The sequence below is a fragment of the Calidris pugnax genome, unplaced genomic scaffold, assembly GCF_001431845.1.
Source record: "Calidris pugnax isolate Ruff unplaced genomic scaffold, ASM143184v1 scaffold133, whole genome shotgun sequence".
NCBI classification, from domain to species: Eukaryota; Metazoa; Chordata; class Aves; order Charadriiformes; family Scolopacidae; genus Calidris; species Calidris pugnax.
This window is the reverse complement of record NW_015090977.1, coordinates 1,514,981-1,534,232: the sequence shown is the minus strand read 5'-3', so window position 1 is coordinate 1,534,232 and position 19,252 is coordinate 1,514,981. Positions and strand designations below refer to the sequence as shown.

The 19,252-nt window shown below is 43.1% G+C and overlaps 1 protein-coding gene across 4 annotated transcripts in view; it reads left to right on the top strand.

The window, feature by feature from the left end:
- SPECC1 (sperm antigen with calponin homology and coiled-coil domains 1) overlaps positions 1–8,529 on the top strand; it is a 96,803-nt gene extending 88,274 nt beyond the window's left edge. For all 4 annotated transcript variants that reach the window (XM_014953192.1, XM_014953191.1, XM_014953193.1 and 1 more), the window contains 3 exons: positions 2,216–2,332; positions 2,765–2,824; positions 3,388–8,529. In XM_014953192.1, coding sequence (XP_014808678.1) covers positions 2,216–2,332; positions 2,765–2,824; positions 3,388–3,477 — 267 coding nt within the window. In that variant the 3' untranslated portion in view covers positions 3,478–8,529. The remainder of the gene's footprint in view (positions 1–2,215; positions 2,333–2,764; positions 2,825–3,387) is intronic.
- The last annotated feature ends 10,723 nt before the right edge of the window (positions 8,530–19,252 follow it).

Below are 19,252 nucleotides of genomic sequence, written 5' to 3'. Positions count from 1 at the left end.
ATGTCTGCTGCTGATGGCCTGCTTTCTGAGCCCATTAGATATGTAGATTTATTACACCTAGAGTATTTTAACCTGAAATATCCTGTAGTGCTTCAATTTGAGTCATGTTTGGTTATGGCTATTTATTACTAATCTGAAATCCGGTCTGACTGGACGAAATCCAGGTTGGACAACTAATCAGTGAGGCATCGTAAGTGAAGAGCGTACGCTAAAATACTTCCTGTCTGGGTTTTAGTGCATCTGCATTAGCTTTTGTATGAGAGATGCAGTAAAAGCTTTGTCTTTGGGGGAATCTTGAAAGAAACTAGAAAATAGCTAAATAAAGAAAATGAAGTGGCAGAGAGTCTGAGCTGAAGTTCAGCACAAGGGAAGATGTGGCTGGTGAGAATGGTTTGAGGGTAGCTCCATACCTTCTGTAGGGTAGAGATGCTGCAGTACCATCGTGTCCCGGAGCTTTCCATGCTCCAGCAGCTGTTACTTTTCTAAGCAGTATCACTGAGTTCACTGTTTTGTTTTTAGCTGGTATTTGGAACTACAGCAGCTACTACAACAGCAAAACTTAGCCAGCAGAATTCCTTGGTGTGCTGGTGTGGCCAGTCAGGGCAAACAAGAACATTTGAAAGGTCACCTTGTTCACAGGATCAGAACTGGGCCACAAGTGTATGTTTAGAGCTGTGCCTCGCAAGAGAATCCCTGTGAAGAGCCCCGAGTGCAGTCTGTACCCCAGTAGCCTTCGTATTTTAAAGGAGTTCTTTACATGTGGGCTGGTTTTAAAATACCAGTATCTGTTTCTGTAATCACTCCAATCCACCTGTTGAACATCACACATTCTGAACTTTGGTTGTCATGAGTGAGGAAACTGGGCTCCTCCTGCCTCTGAGCACACCCTGATAATAAGTTACATGACTAGCAATGAAGAATTCCAGCATATTAGCAACAAGAGAAAGGAATATGGGTTTTGACCATTTAAACTCTCAACCATATTAGACTATTTCCTTCAGTATATTTCCTTTTCACTGCCCTCCTGTTGGAGCTGGCAGTGGTGGGAGCTGCTACAGACAAGTCAGAGATCTTTCTAGCTCGGTTGAGGGGTTTCAGTTGGATGTTTATTAATATATCCATGCTCCCTGAAACATTACTTCCTCGAACAAACGCAGCCTTGTTGTCACGTTAGAAAATGGGTGAAGACAAGGTTTAAAGGTTTCTGTTTGTTTCTGTTTTACTAGGATCTCGTATTGTATGTGTTATCAGTGATGGAGCCACTTTTATTTGTCAGTGATTCTGGTAGTAGGAGAGTGAGCACCAGGAAACCTCTGTTCTCTCCTCACCTGCTTATTTTGTGAATTAGGGTAGATGGTTAAATTCTGTATCTCAGACTTCCCATCCTTCGTCTGCCTTTTAAGTGCTCTGTGATGCTGCATTGATAAAGAATCTGAGAATGCAGACATGGGTTTGTGCAAATGATTGCAAACTGGGCACATCTGCCCAGCTCTTGGAAAGGTGCCCATTCAGCTGGTGGTGTTGCCAAGTTTGAGCCTCCCTCTCACATACAAGTAAGCACATTCTTTAGTTAGGGCTCAAGGACTATGTTACTATCTCAACAGTTTGATGTCACTTTGGATAAGGGGATGAATCAAATCATAATTGTTAATTACACGTTCTCATTAAAGCATGTATCTGCTGTGAAATATCAGCAAGATAACAGTGGTCAAATACACTGATTACGCTGTCTCATCATTCTACAAATCCATCCTTCTGTTAACATGTCCAGAGACAAGGAAGCATGAAATCAATTACAAACCACCATTTTAAAATATCAATGAATTGTATTGTAGGTGCTGGAGAAATCATATTTCTGCCATTCTGTAATTGAAAGGGACCAGATAAAGTCCTTCCTCTTGCCAGCGCAGGAAAATTGCAGCAGCAATTTGTATTTCTCACCTTCTAGAAAGCCAATGCTTTTCTCTTTGGGGCCTGTTGTGAAAAACATTTAACTCTTTAATGATCCCTTATCCAGGACTTTGAAACTTGCCATCTTGTTTGGTATCTTTCTACTTGAGATGAAAAAGAAGGGGAAAATGGAAATTGTAAACCTATGTTCCTTTATTACTCTGAGTTTTTGTTTCATGACTGCATAAAATCTATTGTTTGGAGATTTTTTTGTTGTTGTTGTGTAGCAATATTCAGGGATGATGGTTCATGCTTTCTCTTACAGAATATTGATATTACCAACTTCAGCAGTAGCTGGAGTGATGGGCTTGCCTTCTGCGCTCTCCTGCACACGTATTTGCCTGCACATATCCCTTACCAGGAGCTCAACAGCCAGGATAAAGTAAGTCCATGGATGAAGTAAAAACCTGGATTTACGTCAGACAGCTAGTATCTACTACAATAAGAATTATACTATATACAGTAATGCCTTATATTAGTTAACACCTCTTCAGAAACCTTTAACTCATAATAAAGATAGAATCTCAGTGGGTTTTTTTGCCCGGTTGTAATGTTTCACAAAAATTTATTTGTCAAAAACAGAGGGCTGTAGCTTGGGCAAAAGCAGATGAGCTATTCAAAGACAAAGAACTTGTTTATGAGCTTACCTTACTAATAACAAAAACGTGTCTATGTGAAAGTATTGAGTCTAGTGGTTTTTGATTTTCAAGTATACCTGCTCATTTAAACTTACCTATTAACCAGATGCAAGGGGTAGGATTCAGGGATCATATTTTGATGATAATCCTTTTGAACTTTTGTTTTATTATTACAGAAGAGAAATCTGCTGTTAGCATTTCAAGCTGCTGAAAGTGTAGGCATCAAACCCAGCCTGGTGAGTAACCTTCTTTTAGCAAAGGAAGATTTGCTACATACAATGTTCCAAAATCTTTATTGCATCCGGTCAATCAGTCCTCTCGTACTGAAAATGTTCCCATAGTGCTAGGGAAGGCTGCACAACCATCTCTGAAAGCTCAGTGTTAGGACAACTTTGTTAAAATGTTTTAAAAAAACCTTGCTAAAATCAACAACATGATGGCAAGGAAGAGATAAGTTTAATATGGAGGAAAAATATTATGGAGTTCATGAGCTAAATACAGAACCAAAGACATGCATCAATTTAAATGAAGTTATATAGAGAATTGATCTTTGATTGCAGATGGAAGAAATCTTTTCAGAATGCAAACTGTATACGGCCCGTTAGCTGGTTTGTTAACGAGTTTCAGAATTGCACTAGACCAGTAGATCATTCCCATGGACTTTTATACCGTATGTGCCTTTAAGGAGCTCTGGAACAGAAGCAGTTGTGATGTTCAATGGCCACAGCTACTCAGAGGACCCAGCGATGTTCCCAGTGGTGGTGCTTGACTAAGGTTTGACCATGTGTCTCCTATGCAGGAACTCAGTGAGATGATGTACACAGACCGGCCAGACTGGCAGAGCGTGATGCAGTACGTCGCCCAAATTTACAAGTACTTTGAGACCTGAAAAGCAGAGCAAGAGGTGGACAGAAGTGGGGAAGAGAACAAAGAATGCTACAGATGCACTCGATCACTTTAAAAATCCACTTGCTCCTCTTCCACAACCAACCTAAGCTCTTAGTTTGAAAGAAAGCTCTTCCATGATTTTGATTACGTCTGGGACTGCAACCAAATAAATACCTATCATCCATCTATACAAACCAAATTCATCTGTAATTTTATTCCCAGGTGGAAATTGCAAAGCGTTTTCAAACACGCATGGGATATTTCTGAAGAGGATCCCTCGTGCTAAACAATGTTTGCCTCAAACTAGACTCCACCAACAGGAGACCTGCTACAAAATGAAGTTCTAAATCAATGTGGACTATGCTGGCACTCAAGGGGGGCTGGGAGATTAATATTAAATACAAAAGCTCACAAAAATGCTCTTCTTGCCAAAACATGCTTAACTCATCCCAAAATCCATGTTGTTTTCTTGCCTCCATATATTTTATAAAACATCATGACAGATGCACACGATTGTGGAGAACCTTAACCTGAGTTATTCTCAGCCTCTGACCCAGTAAGTGTTCTAGTTTGCTTGTCATAGCTTAACCAGCAGGATAATAAACAGGATCATTTGTAACTCAGAAACCACGCTCTGTTCCATCACCAGTTAGTGAAAGAACTCTAAAAAGATCCTGTTAAGTGCTGGGACTTCATGTCAGATCAAACAGAGCTTAATCTCTTTGAGGAAAAATAGCTTTATTACTACAACTTCATTACTTGATTACTGCGGGAAGCCAGAGCCTGGTTTCCCAGCTGACTGTGCAGGCACAGTTATTATAGGAATATTGCAAATGCAATTTATTAGCTTCAGTTTGCAAGGTACCGGTAATCAGGTGATGACTCTCTAAGCAATACAGTGACATCTCAGTAGTTCATATTTTTGTGGATTGAGTGGAGTAACTTCTTCTCTGTCGATCCTGTATAATCAGCACAGATATGTAATTGCTGTGCAGAGGGTTGAATCTCAAGACAGCCTTTGCCCTGTCCAATGAACTGTGATGTTACCCTGTAAAGGAACACAGCAATATTAGCACCAATGGAAGTTGCAACTTCACTCCACAAGTTACAAAGAATGTAACCGGAACTCCTCTCTGTGTTACGGAAATCTCTAAGGCGCCAGAGAAGAGCTTTCCAGCTCAATAATGCTGTTACTAAAATGTCTGAAAGGTACTGATTAATTTCCATTATACCATTTCTCTTATTTCACTTCATGAAGTTAAAGTTTCTGTTTGTCTCCAAGGATAGCAGGATCAAACAGGCTGCTTAATTCGTTCTAGGAGCAGGTCTTGGAGACCATGCTTTGTACAGGACCTCATAGAAGGCTGCCTCGCTGCTTTAGGTCATGCTGGTAGAAGAAAGTTGTTGTTTAGTTAGTGTGTTTAACCCTGTGGCCAGACTTGATGCTTTGTGAATATTAATCATAGGAGCTAGGGATGATTTCTTTATTAGAAAAAAATAGTAGTGCGTGCTCACTGCTCTTAACTCCTGAAAAAAAGGCTTGTGAAATATAAACAAGAGATTTCACAGAAGAAACTTGGTTTCAGGTTTTCTGGGGCTTTGCAGATGGCTGATCTCGGCCTCTGGCTTACCCACAGTGCTTTGTTGTTTTGGTTTTTTAAATACTATTTAATTAGTAAACAACCTATTTCAAACTTTGGTTTTCTCACAGCGAAATGCAGGATTAAGGAGTAGATGACAGTGCCCAAGGTCAGTGAGGATACTGAACAGAAAGGAACTTGGGGGAATGCAGTATATGCCTATTCTGCAGAGGAGAAAAGCATCACTTGCTCTTAGTTTGTCTGACATTTATTCTAAACTGTCACCCCCAGGAAAGTCTCATTTCAATCTTTAGAGAGTCTGTGTGATAAAAAAGGACACTGGCACGCACTTACAGTGCCCTTGCACTCTTTATGTCATCCTATACTGTGAGAAAGCAGTTGTAAATGCTGGCCAGTGTAATTTCTTTGCAAGTGTGAGTGCTTTCTAAATTGAATTAACTCTCCAGTATTTTTCAGCACATACTCTGCCACCCCTAGAGAATGCAGGAGGAGTTGCTCTGAGCGGATACCAGTCTCCTGTTATGTGATAAGATGGAAGAGGGAAATAGCTGCCGGCAGAGTTCGTTTGGGAAGGCGGTCACACTGCTGGGCTCCGTTGCCTTGTGGATGCAGCAGGCTCTTTTCCCTTGAGGCATCCTCTGGCAGAGATCCCAATTCCCTCCGACGGGCTGCAGTTCAAAGCGTAGTGAAGTCAACACAGAAAATTCCATATTCCTCAGTGGGCTTTGGATTGGGCACTTGCAGGGATGAGAAAAACTGTTTTAATTCCCAGCGTCTGGTAAACATTTCAAAGTCAGAGGGCTCTACTTGTTCTAAAAAAGAAAGATGATCTTAACCCTCTGGTCACTGGAAGTGTGTGTTCCATGTGACTGTCAGATGTACACGACATATGTATGTTATCTAATGTGTCAGTAACACTTGCTTCAAGCGTGTTTCTGACATTTATTCTAATCTGTTTCTCGAAGACTTACTGTAACTTTACACACCATTCTGTCTGATCTAGCAGCTTTTTTTTCCCAAATGATTTTTGCAAAGCAACATTTCTGTCATATCCTTGCAGCTTCATTCTCCCATGCCCCCCAGTAGCATAGACCAAACACTAATTCTACCCAACTCTAATGGTATATTCTTTAAAACTTTTTACTTATCTAGGAGTTAGAACAAGGAGCTTCTTTCCTTGGGGACACCAGGGAAGAAGATACTCTTTCACCATTTGCTCAATGTTACTTTTCAGTCCTCAAACCTGCAAAACTTCTCATTTTGAAATGCTGATACTTTGAGAGATGCTCTTCGAGGTTATTTTTTGAGGTTAAGAATATTGTTTATTTGTTCATTTAACTGTTAAAACACGTATTTTTTCCTTCCTTTTGAACCTTGCAGTTACATTTCTAGACCCGGATTTTCAGAAATTACTGTTGTTTTTTCATGCTGCCATAAAATTTGAACGTGAATTTAAATTTACCCCACACGAGATGCTACAGACCAGCATGATTTTCAGAAAATCTACAGGCCCTGGTAAGACATTTCAAATTTCAACTGCAAAATTAAAGTTTTAGCTGCCTTTAAAATTAGACAGTTTGCTAATTAAGTTAAGCTAGAGGGCATAGGGATAGTCTGCATAGAAGTTCTGAGAATCCCCTGAAAATACCCTAGGAAGGAACACGTGATGCTATGACATGGGTGGTGTAATGTGTTATATCAATAACAGTTTGCCTAAACTGCCTAAATCCTTTCTGACTTTGGCTCTTAGGAGTAATGGATCTTTCCCTCATGCAGGTGGATGAAATCTCTTTACCATGTCACCAGATGCTCCCTAAATATACAGTCACTCTCAAACACACCTGCACATGCCTCTGTGTGTGTGTACTCGGGTAGTCCGTTGGACTACAAGAAACCAAATATTTTGATTTATTTTGGATGAGCATGTGAGAAGAATGGTTAGGATGGGGATTTTGGTGAAGTTCCATGGAGGGATATCGCATCATGTGGCGGTTGTACTGTAGCTGTTAGGGAGGAAAGGAGATTAGAGCATGAAAAGTATGCAATCTGCCTCCCAGAATTTCTGGTGAGTCATAGAAAGTACAAGTTGTTTCATGACTGTGGAAGGTACAGAGGCGTTGAGAAGCGAGCCCAGAGTCAGCCCTCTAAGAAGGTTTCCTAGAAAGGCTGATGAGCTGTTTCTGAAAGTGCACAATGAAACTGAGCAGAGTGAAAGTCCAGTGTGTGAGGAGAGGAACATGTGTGGGACATACGTACCTGGGCCTTTGTGGCCAGCAAAGGACACCAGCTTGAGAGGCCTTACTGAATGTCATCCTGAGTAACATTTCTCCTAAGGGTGCAGCCTGGGGTGGACCTCAGAAGATGAGGAGGGAAGAGAGCACAGAGCTTGCTGCCTTTGCCAGGTTCCCCTTCCTGTGCCTGTGACAGTCGAGGAAATGCAAAGGGGACAAAGATTTCCCAGCTCTTCCTGTGCTGCAGCAAGGCAGCTGTACTGAGCAGAGTGATTTTTGACTTAGACACGTTCTCCGGTTTCCTCTCAGTGAGATACGTTCTCTTTGAGTTTTGGCAGGTTTTCTTTTTATAATTTGAAGTTGGTTTTTACAGGTTTTCTCTATTCCTTTCTTATTTTGTAAGCGCAACCAGTTACGTGCAAGTTTTCTGTCCAAACCAACCAAGTGCAGGCTGGCAGAGTGATTGGTTCTTCCCTGTTCGATTCCTGGCCTGGAATTCCTCAAGATCTACCTTTTTGCTTCGCTGACTTTCCCTGCTCCTTGGCAATGCAAATGCAAGTGTTGACTCATGAGTTTTTTGGTACCTCCCTCTTTCTGTGCTTATGGTACCGGGTCTTCCAGCAGGAAGGGTCTGGCAGAGCCAGCTGTTTGCAAAGCTGTGCCTGGTGCATCTGATAAACGTCAGAGTCTCTATGGGATGAGATTATGCATTTTCCTATCAGAAGAGGGCTTTTTGCCTAAAAAGACTCAGGGCACTGAGCATTAAGACGTTTTTTAAACCCAGCAATAACTTCTACTATGCTAGACTATATTGGTTTTTACCAACTCCAGTGCCATTTAGACTCATTCACCAAAATGGTGTAGAATCAAGCTTTTAACCGAGCTGCAATTAACATTTTTCTCAGCTGATGGTCTCTACATTTTTAACTTACACGTGTGCCAAGTTCCACTGGGCAGTGCTGGACACAGTGTTTTTATTGATTGTTGGTCCAGACTGGAGTTTGTCATATGGGATAATCATCTCTAACAGTGAAGTACTTTTAGCTTTCTCTATTGGGTACAGATGTTACATCGTAATCTAATTTATACAAAGAGCACATTAGAATGTATATACTAGGCATTGCCAGATTTGGACATGCTAATATTTAAAGATTAACATTATTAAAATGTATGATGCAAAAATCTGTGTAATATTTCTAATAAATCTTTTTCTGTTTCTGATGTTTGTTATAATGTTTCAAATATCTACATACAAAACAGATTCTCTTGCATTGTGCTAGGTAGCGGGAATTGCAGGAGAGTTTTAAAAGATACTAATGGTTCATTGATTCTCCTACTCTGGTAGCAAAGAAAATTTGGTCAGAACTTGCATTTCATAAATACATCCATTTCCTTTTTTTTTTTTTTTAATAACTTAGATTCATTTGGATGCCTTTCGGAAGATTATCTTGGGGATAAAGGAGTGCAAGAGAGATGTCAATTTCTGAAACAAAGAGTATTGAGGAGACAGTAGGATATCATCCCAGTGCAAGGGCAAGGAAAGAACACAAGAAAACAATATGTTTCTGCATTAGGAGCTCTTAAAAAAATAGAGGATTAAGAAAGAAGTAGTCAAAAGGTGGAAGCAAGGACTCGTGACTGGAGTAAGTATAAAAATAAGTCAGCAGTAAGCTAAGAGGCAAGATGAGTTCCAGCTCTGAGTAGAGTCCACCTGGTAGATAGCAACAGGACACTACATGGGATGCAGAGGAGGAGCAGAGTATGTGCATAGCGCTGGAAAGAGATTCCTCTGCTCTTCTCTGTCAACAAACATCCAGACATAAGAGCCTGAAATCCTATGGGTGTGACCAGAGCTGGCATCATTCTGTGCCCTGCAACAGAGAGGACTAACAGCTGCTGACCTTTAGAAAGGAAGCCAGAGCATCCTGACTGAGCCCACATCTTGCAGACTGAACATCACCATGTGCCTGGTGACACTGATAGGGAAAATGAAGTTTGTGTTGGAATATCAGGCAGGACTGAGTTACAGAAAAGAGAGCAAAAATAATAATTCCTTGTCAAAATCAGAATGCAAGGCAATGACCCTTTATGATGACATTCTCTGTGGAGTAAAGGAGGGCTTCCTAAATTCTAGACTGTATCCCTGGATAGAATTCCTTTTTCTAGCCTGCACAAAGAGGGCTGTGGAGACCTGTCTTTGCTGCTGAGGAATTCAGCCCCATGGATGCTGTGCTCCAGCCACTGATTTACATACAGGGCTTTCAAAGATGCTGAGATCAAATTCCGGAATACTTTTCACAGAGGCTGCTGTTATCTCATGAGGAAGTGGCAGTGCTAGAACAATCAAAAGCACTGAGTCAGCAAAGAAAACAAGAAGATAAAAGGAATGGCTATTTAAATCTCTTCAAGCCTCTCAGGTATGTTTATGTCCAGCTGGGTAGATGAAACCTTATGGGAAAAAGTTCTCATTTACATAATCCAAACTATTTTGCCTTTCCCCACCTAAGTATCGTGTTTCAGCCCTGGATTTTTAATGCTGGGCTGATCCTTCCTTGTGACAATGGTGCAGGCAAAGCAACGTTGGTTTGATGATTTGTCTGGTGTTTGGGTAGCTTTATCTCCTGAACAAAATATAACCCCATGAAATGGCAAACTAGAGTTCCTAATTTTTTCAAGCCTCTACTGCACTTTATTTTGAAGGTTTGCTGTACCCCACTTAGAAAGCACTAGACTCAATATTTGCACCTCGGTTGTCTTCTGCAAAGGAATTCCCAGAACCAGCCCTGTCTTGCTGGCTGGAAATCTCACCATCACCAGGAATGCAGGCTCTATTATGCTTGAAGTGTAAAGAGCAAGACTCTGAATACTTAACTTTGGTATTGTGTGACCTTGGAATAAGGCAGTTCATGTCTGTCTATCCAAATTCCCAATCCTTCATTGATCTATTTTGTCTTTTTTAACTATAAACCTTTGGGGCAAGATCTGCGTTTGATAGGATTTTATGCAGACCCCAACCACAAGCTAGAGTTAATACGCAGTATTATAATAGAACTAAATAATATTCAGACCAGATTGGTTCTGTAATGCTGTTTAGGGGTGAAATCCTGGTTGTCTATTCTTGCTCAGGGAAGCTGTGATCTATCCAGATTCCTCACCTGTATTTGTGACACAAATAGAAATTATCCTGTAACATGAGCTGGTTACAGGTTGGCATTCAAAGCTGTGTGTGACTGACTACCTCATTTCCATCTTTCCTGTGGCCAAACTAGATCCTGGCTGACAAATAAAGTTGGTAATTTCTGTCTGCATGTTATAGTAATGGCAATAAGTGAGGGGGTTTAGGTGTTTGGGGTTTTTTTTCCATGAACCAAACTGTTAGCTGTGCTTGTAGGAGATCATCCTTCACATCTGGTAGCACCCAGCAATTTTTTTGTTGGGGATAGACCCTTTAGTCCTGAGATGTGGAAAGGCAAAATCCTTTCTGCCTTACAGATCAGTGAGCAACAATTTTGGTCCCATTCTCTGTCTAAAAAGATATATCAATCTCCTGAGATGTTGCTGTTAGTTAATCTGTTCTTTCTGCTCTATGGAGGTACCCAGTGGGTAGCAAGATACCTGTTACTGTGGCTACTTTAGTTCATGTTTGCTTTGGTTTTAAACAAATGATCGAATGAGATCTCTGTGTTGGCTCTTTAGAAACCAGTCCCCGAAACCCTTGCTTGAACTGTGATTGCTACAAAACACAAAGTCGTGCTGTCACAAACTGTGACTCCAAAGCTTCAGCCAAACAACCACTCATAAAAAATATTTACGTTAAAATGGGTGCCCTGCTCTGCTGCTTGACTTCAGCGGGTACCCAAGCTGTGCCAGTGCCTTTGCCAGGGGAACTATATGCTGGGAAGCAAGTGAAAATTAACAGCCCGGCAGTCAGGATCTAGTCAGAAAGGTTGTAAGACAGTTCTTGCTTTTGTCAGAATTTTCTGTATTCAGCCATTTGCAAATATTATTGTCTGTGAATTGTTATCTTTCAGAAAATAGATTCTCCTTAGGAACAACTGATTCCAAAGCCCTGCTGTCTCTTGCTGTCGGACTTGGTGTTTCCATTACTGAAGGAAGCTGTTAGATGCTTACAGGCTGTGCTGTCTCAACTCTCCTCAGAGTTTCCTTAGTGTGCTTTCATTGCCAAGTGTCTCCTAATGCTTAGAGAACACAGATTGGGGTGGAAAGAATAATTCCCTTTTTTGACTTTTGCACATTCTTCTATTTGAGATGGAGAGGTTTTTATTTGTCTGTATTAGCACAGTGCCTCCGACCCCATCACTAACTGAGACCTCTCTGAACCTGCTCCAAACATGGATTCCAGCATTTTGAGGTTCATATTCAAATTGGAGCCCTGGCAGAGGCAGATGAAAGCAAAGTGCCATGACCTGATCTATATTTGAAGTTGAAGACAGCACAGGCAGTGGGGTCTAGAATTTAAAGCCCAGAATGAGCACTGGGAGTCTTGCATTCCCAAAATGGTCAGAGACCTTCCATGGGAACCAAGGCAGGTTCTGTTGAAAGTTCTGAACTATGCTGCTTGCTTGGAGTGATGATTCTGGCTCCTAGCAGGTCTTCCCATACACACTGGGCTTCAAAATCTCGAGAGACATCATGTTTTCCAGAGACTATTGCCACCAGAAATTTTCCTGGAAGAGCAGAAGTTGCCATAGTGCTGTAATTCAGGAGGGCCATGGTTTCTATTTGGCTTTTTAAAGAGCCTGTGGCTCAGGAAATTGGACATAAGCTGCAGTATGCAGGAAGCAGTTCCTTCCTGACTCCTGTATTGACCAGCTTCCAGAGCCAGGCAAGCATCTTATCCCATCTTCTTGGGCTGTCCAGCTACCAGTGCCACCAGTGTATATAAATTAATGACTTTATATCTCTCCTTTTTGTAGGTTTCAATAGCTGTAGTGATGTTTGGACAGGAAGTCAGCATAGGTGAGCATTAGTTGAGAAGCTGTCCTGGTTCCCCACGTGCTTGAAAGATATAAACCATAATAAATGGTAGAGAAGCATAGGTGATATGGGCAGAATAAGGAGTCTTCCAGATGGAGACTTGATGGGCTGGAAAGGTCAGAACCTTCAGTCTCACAGGTAGAGTGTTTTCAGAATCTGATGCTGGAAAACTACAGGCACAAACTCTGGGTAGCAGGACCCTGAAGTAAATGTCACCCAGAAAAGATGGCAGACAGATTATGGGGGCAATCAGTGTTTTTTATTGAGCATAGCAGGAAGAAAATGCAAGCTGTAAAATGCCAATGTGGGTAAACATTATTCACATATCTAGAATGTGAACTGCTGTCCCTTCTTAAGTACATAGCAATGACCGAGGTTTTGTCCTTACCCACACATCATGAGTTTAAGCTGGTTAAAGAGAAAGTAACAAGATTAAGAGAATTAACATGGGAGCCAGGGCTTTTTCTAACCTGTTCCACACAGACAGCTGTACACCTTCTGTGCAAAGCTCCATTTTACCTCTTCTCTTGGCTTAAAAAGAGTGTATGGCAGTTCAAACCCTTGTTCCACCTTGATGTGCTGTAGTTTTTGTATTCTCGGCTTATCATTTCTCTCTCATGGTAAGCTACTCCCCACTGTAATGAAGGAAGTGAACAAACTCCTCAGGTTAGTGATTCAGCAGGACATACCCAACATTCTCCCAATGGGATCAAGCTCCTGGGAAGCGAGGCTACCACCATGACTCTGCTTGGCTTTTTAAAATAAAATGTCTGCTATTTTCCTTGCCAAAATAAAAACTACAGCCAGGGCAGTTACAGTGAAAGCAGTGAGTGTGGCCTCTTGCTTATTTGCTGCAAGTATTCAGTTCACACAACACAACATGTCTGAATAGCACAGCAATAATAATAATAATAATAATAATATATGCATAGCTCAGCCCTTGGGAGCAATTGTATTGCCAGGGCCCTGGAGAGCCATTCTGGGATGAGAGAGTTCAGTCTGAAGCTTGCAAAGGGGCTAGTAATACTAATTATAAATAATATGCCAGGGGATAGCATGGTCCAGGTTCTTCCCCTTCAGCTGTGATTAAGACATTGCTTTTGGAGTGACTAAGCTAGGAGGGTTTCTGATAAAATCTTGCAAGGGTGGAAACGATGCTAACCAAGTTCTTGGGCTTTAACAGTGTTTAGCACTAGGTTTACTTAGGACATTTGCCAGTAGTTACAGAGATTGGACAAAACAAAACAAAAATCTCATCTCTGTGTTGGAGCAATACAATAGGGGCTGTAATAATGATATTGGGGTTCAAACTGGTTTTGAGGTCAGATTCAGTGTTTTCTGGCAGCTGAGTGTGGAGCCAGAGTGGGACAGGAAGGCTGGTCCCTTCCTCTGCATTGGCTGGTTGGAATTTTTTGTGTGTATTCTGCAGTTTTCCCTTTGCCACAGCTGAGATGCCCTTTAGTCCCTGAGTGACTTGCATGGATCTGCCTGTGAAGGGAGGCTGCCTATTGGAAATCAAGGGTAGTTTTGAGAGCTCTAGCTGGGACCTAGAGAACAAATGAACCTGTGGTGTCCTATGTGCTATCACTGTTTTCTAACAATTGCAGATAATCATAATTACACTAATAGCAGGTATTTACGAGTCTTGGTTGCATCTCACACAGAGAAAACAGGCTGAAGGATTTGAATTAAATCTAGCTTTTTTTCTCTAGAATTTGAGAATAATCCTATATTCAGAGCAGTTGTGTTGCACCAATTTGAGTCTTCCCATTGTGTTCTTTTGCAGCTCCAAATGTCACGTTTTTGCATAAAGCAGTGTGGCTTTAAACACTTGGGCTGAGAGAGCCCATTTCCCTGCACTGGGGGGTTTGGCAGGGAGCAGAATCACTTCTCCCTCTTGTTGCTCTGAAGTGTTGATGGGGAGTGAAGCTTTGAGCTTGTGGAGGGGGCACGTAGCAAGTTTGTGTTCTCAGGGGCGTGAAGTGGTGAAGGTTTTGCCCAGGAAGCAGCTCTAGCTGTGAAAGGAGCAATCACAGGTTGGTTGAATTGCAAACGGCATCACTCCCCCAGTCCAGCTTCACCCTGGGCTTTCCACTACCCGTGTTGGCCTGGAAACGTAACAACGGTTCCTATTGATTGCTCTGGGGAAACTGGCTGTACCAGCTGCACCAGCATAAACGAGACAACTGGACCCAGTACCTGCTGGGAGCCCTGTGCAGGTGAGACCTCACAACCGGGGATCAGCTCTGTAGGGCTTCATACGCCCTTGGCTTGGGCTGCAGCTTTCATTTAGGAATACTGCTGGAAGAGGTACTTGGCTTTTCATCATAGAAGGTGGTTAGTAAATAAAATCAAACACAGAGATAAATTAAAAATGTCTTTAAAATGGTATCCTCATGCCCTTGCCTCCGCTCAGGCAAAATCTTTCCTTTTTAATTTCACCGCTGTTTATAGTTTATTTTTTTTTTCAGTCCTGTGGTGACTTTTTTTGTTTTCTAATGAAAGGTGTAAGATATAACCCACAATTTATGAAGAATTCACACACCTGCATTGTTACAAGATGAGTTCTTGCAGATAATTTAAGCACCCGTTTTAAATTCCAGGATAATATGCATTTATTACCTGACAATGACCCCGAGGACTGGGAAAATCCAAGTTTGTTGATCTGCAGTTCATGGTCTTACCATAACTTTTCTGTCTTGTTTTCCAAAGCTTTTGCAGACTGACTGAAGTCTCCAGTATGGAAATAGTTTTCTCTGGAATTTTACTCTCCACTTTCCTTTCCCAATCTCTTCTAGAAAAATGCCTGCAGCGATACCGTAGGGCAGCAAACCTCACCTTTGGCCATTCACCTCCATCATTGTTGACTTCAGAGCTCATCCGGAATCTTTGACATGCTAATGCCGAGCACAGCAGTGCAGGCAATAAATATTCAAGCAGAGCAAACCCAATTAGCCTCAAAAATCCTGTTCCCTTCACCTCGCTGTGTGTAGTTCAGCCTGTCATTGGCAGCACCGCTTTGAAGAGGGCTTTTGTACCTGCTGCATGGTTTAGGGGTTATATTGTGTCTTGGGAATCCTTTCTTGGAGTCAGGTTCAGGACAAGCTGTGTCTTGTCCTGCAAAACAACCCAGAAGTACTAGTGAAGACTTGAGCAGTATTGGAGGTTCGGATGGTTCCCATTTAGCGAGCTGTGGCTGAGGTCAAGCACAGCCCCATGACACATGTGAGCTGGTTCTTCATCCAGCTGCTCATGTCCATCTTGCAAATCCTTGCCACCACCACTCTCACTAGCCATTCCCTGCTCCAACGGTTCTTGTACAGGAGATAAGTAGGGAGAAGAGTTTAGAAAGCCTCCTGGGGAGACACGTGTGTGGAGGCTTGTACAGAGGGGAACTGGGCAAGGTCTGGAGGAAGAGAGGACCTGTGAGACTCTGTGGATATAGAAGGGCAGATGCCATGGCATGGGACTGTGCTATAGCCTACGCTCCAAAACAGGGCTTGTTCCGAAAGTCCTGGGGGCTGCCTCTACCTCCTCATTTCCCACTCTCCACCTCTATGGCCAGTTTTGGGATGGAGCTGCCTCTTCATGGAAGAGGATGGCTAGCAGCTGCTTTGCTTGCAAAGCCACCAAGTGCAGGGCTAATGCCACACTGTGCTACTCAATGCCACAGCTCTTGCAGGTCAATGAAGGGTTGCCAAAGTCAGTATGACGGATGTGCCTGCAGCAGTTGGCCAGATGAACTCTTTATCTGGCATCCACCTTTTTTCCTCCCCTGTTTCTGATATCCAGGTGACGCATCCACGTGCCTTTGGAGTGGAGTCTCTCTGCTCCAGTGCTTGTTACTGCTCTGTTTAACATGAGCTTAGCACCTGAGATGGCAAATCTGGCTGCAGGACCAGCAAGAACATCTCAGGTGTCACTGACTCAGAAGCTTTTCTTTGTGTTTATGAACTTGCCTCTGAGTGCTCTCTGGGCCCGTCTTCCCCTGTGTAAGAAGAGATGTGTGTTATCAAGGCTCCTCGCTAGTTCTTTGTGGCTGGGCCAGGAGTATGAAGGTGTGAAGACAGAGATTGCCAGGGAAGTCCTCAGTGAAGCCTGACATTGCGCAGAGGCACAGAGGCCTCACACAAAAGAGATCACAGAAGGCTGCAGGAAACGGTGCTGCCTCCAAAGCGGCAGCTCCGCTCCCCCGGGGACTGCAGCGACAGAAGGAACAGCACGTACGAGGTTGGTGGGTTTCTGCCAAACCCCAGAGCCACGGGCTGTGGCCACGGCAGGGTGCTGATCCTGTCTCCCACTGCATGGCCATTCATAACGTGGGATCTGTTTAAATCTCTTTCCCTCGGAACAAAAGCGCCAGATTAGTTCTTACACTTGAAAGAAGCAGAACGGGGCTGGGTCTGTTTCCTATATGACTGTCAAGAGGCAAACCCCTGGGGTAAAATAGAATCCAGGAAAATAATAGTAACGATGATTCATTTGTCTCTGTATCTGACATCTTTGCATCCAACAGTGCTCCAGTGACCTGTTGCCATGTTACTATTACGCTCTGGTTCTTGAATGGATTTCATAAGCTGCAAGCTTTGGGCTATATTTACCTTGCTCATCGTGTGACTTCCTTGCTCCTTTATGGATTCCAGTATATAAATATGCACATTATCACCTACGGATTCATCATCCTCGGAGCCCCAAGAGCTGCAGTTTCACAATGCCTGCTCAGATGATTACTTTCCAAGGCCAGCACATTCGCTTGGTATTTAATGGTAGGGTGCACAATGCCATATATTTTAAAACGGGGCTTGAAGAATGCAGCTGGAGGGCAGGGTCTGTGTCTCCGGCTGGGAATGGGCTCATCCTACTCTTGCTGCCAGCAGGATTTAACCACGGTTGTACAACAGAGCTGAGCATGCTTGTCCTTGGCTCCACTTGCAGCTAAGTTGTATTCGGAATAAGTTCAGCTGCATCAGTTAAATGATGCCAGAATAAACCACTGGACCTTGGCAAAGGCTTCGCTGCTTTGGAGAGCCATGAATTTCATGTAATACAAAATCCACAGTATTCACATTGCCTTACTACCTGTCTCACAGAGACCTTGTCCAGAGCAACCTATTCATCAGAACCTGAAATAATGGTTTCTCTGTCCCTGTCTGAGTTGATAAACCACAATTTCCCTCGGATCAGCCTGTAAAAAGTCCTTCCATGATCACAAAAGCAGATCCTTTCCTAACAAAATGTATCCACTGCAAGAAATTAATTCTCATTTCACTGAAGTGCTCTAAAGCAGAAGAAGGCTTCTGTTGGCACATGTTTTAGAGCTAGGAAAACAGTATGTGTAAAAACCCTGATGTAAATCCATTGCTTTGGGGGGAAAAGTGCTTTTCCATGGTAGTTTACCATCGTTTACATGATTATAACAGGCTCTGCACGAGGGAAGCTGCACTCATCCCAAAATAATAAATAAACCAAACCAGTGTAGGCAAGTTTGGGATCCAGCAAGTGCTGAGAGGGATGGAGCAACCTGAGACAGGGGGCTGCATTCTGGCAGCCCTGAATTCCCCTCAAAACTCTGGCATTTCTCTCAGTGTGGTTCCAGGCCGACACCGAGGTTTGAATTACCCACGTTATGTGCTCATGTGTTAGTGCCATCCTGAGAGTCCATCCCTCCTTTGTGCCAGCAAAGGATACGAAGTGCAAAGATGTTAAGTGGGAGGGAAGGGGCAGCCACGCTCCCCGAGTGCACATCCTTTTGTCTGAAAGGGGCAAAGGGGACCCTGCTGTATGTCCCCATCAAATTAAATACACCACAGACATGGCTCCCCTTCAGCATCCTGTCATCCTTAAGCATTCTGCTCCCGAGTTGTCCGACTTGTAAAAAAAATAATGGCTTCATTCAATATAAATTAGGAGCTCTGCTTCGTATCTGTCTGATCCAAAGCATTGCTAGTCAATTAGAGCATTTCCTTTCACTCCATGCCCACAGAAATAGTTTTGACCCTATTTTCCCCACGTGTTGTTGCTCTGCTTTAACTTCGGATCCCCAGAAAGCTTTCCCTTCCACGGGATTTCATTACCACTTTGTTTAAAAAAAAGAAAAAAAGTTATGGCAATTTCTTTTACTGCTACAGGAAGGTTTATTTTTCTTAATTGTTTGGTTTTTTCTCTAGTTTCTGTCCTGGAGTATTTAACACTGCTGGATGCTACAAAATTGATAGGAGCAGCCTCTGATCTGGTTGTGTTTTGGTGGTGGACTCAATACAAAGCGTGAAAGCTGCAATGAAATGGTAAGTAGTTCTCAAATTATATTTATCTTCCTATTCACTGCTGGTTTTAAGATCCACCAGACAACCCCTTTCTTTGGTGATTGCATCAGGATTTAATTTTTTCCAAGCTCCTTAGACCTAAACTCAGCTACTTTAGCCCTGTGACTAATAGAATTTGCTAATCCATGGTATTTTGCCATTTTCTTACCTCAGGAAATGTTAATGTTGCGTGATAACCCCCTGCAGACTCAAGTGCTGTCAGGATTTTTGTGAAATATCTTACTTTTGGTCAGGGCGCTGCTCGTGGGGTTTTTTCCCCCATGTGGCAACACCCCTGGTGATGTCCCAACACCCTGTAGCAACATCTGAGCCCTGATGCTGCTGGGGGAAAGTCTGGCCCGAAAAGTTGAGGAAGGGGGGGAATTTTTCGCTCTTTGGGGAACTTTTCACCCCGGGTGTTGCGGGGATGCGGGGGCCACGCGGTGCAGGGCACCAGGGTCGGGGGGGGGTGACAGCCCGGGGCCTGGGGGTGCAGAGAGTCGAGGCTGGTCGGTGCGGGGATGATGCCCTGGGGCGGTGCAGGGGGTCGGGGGTGCCGTCCCGGGGCCGGGTGGTGCGGGATCCCATCCTGGGGCCGGGAGTTGCGGGGTCTGGGCAGTGCAGGGGGCCGGGCGGTGCGGGGG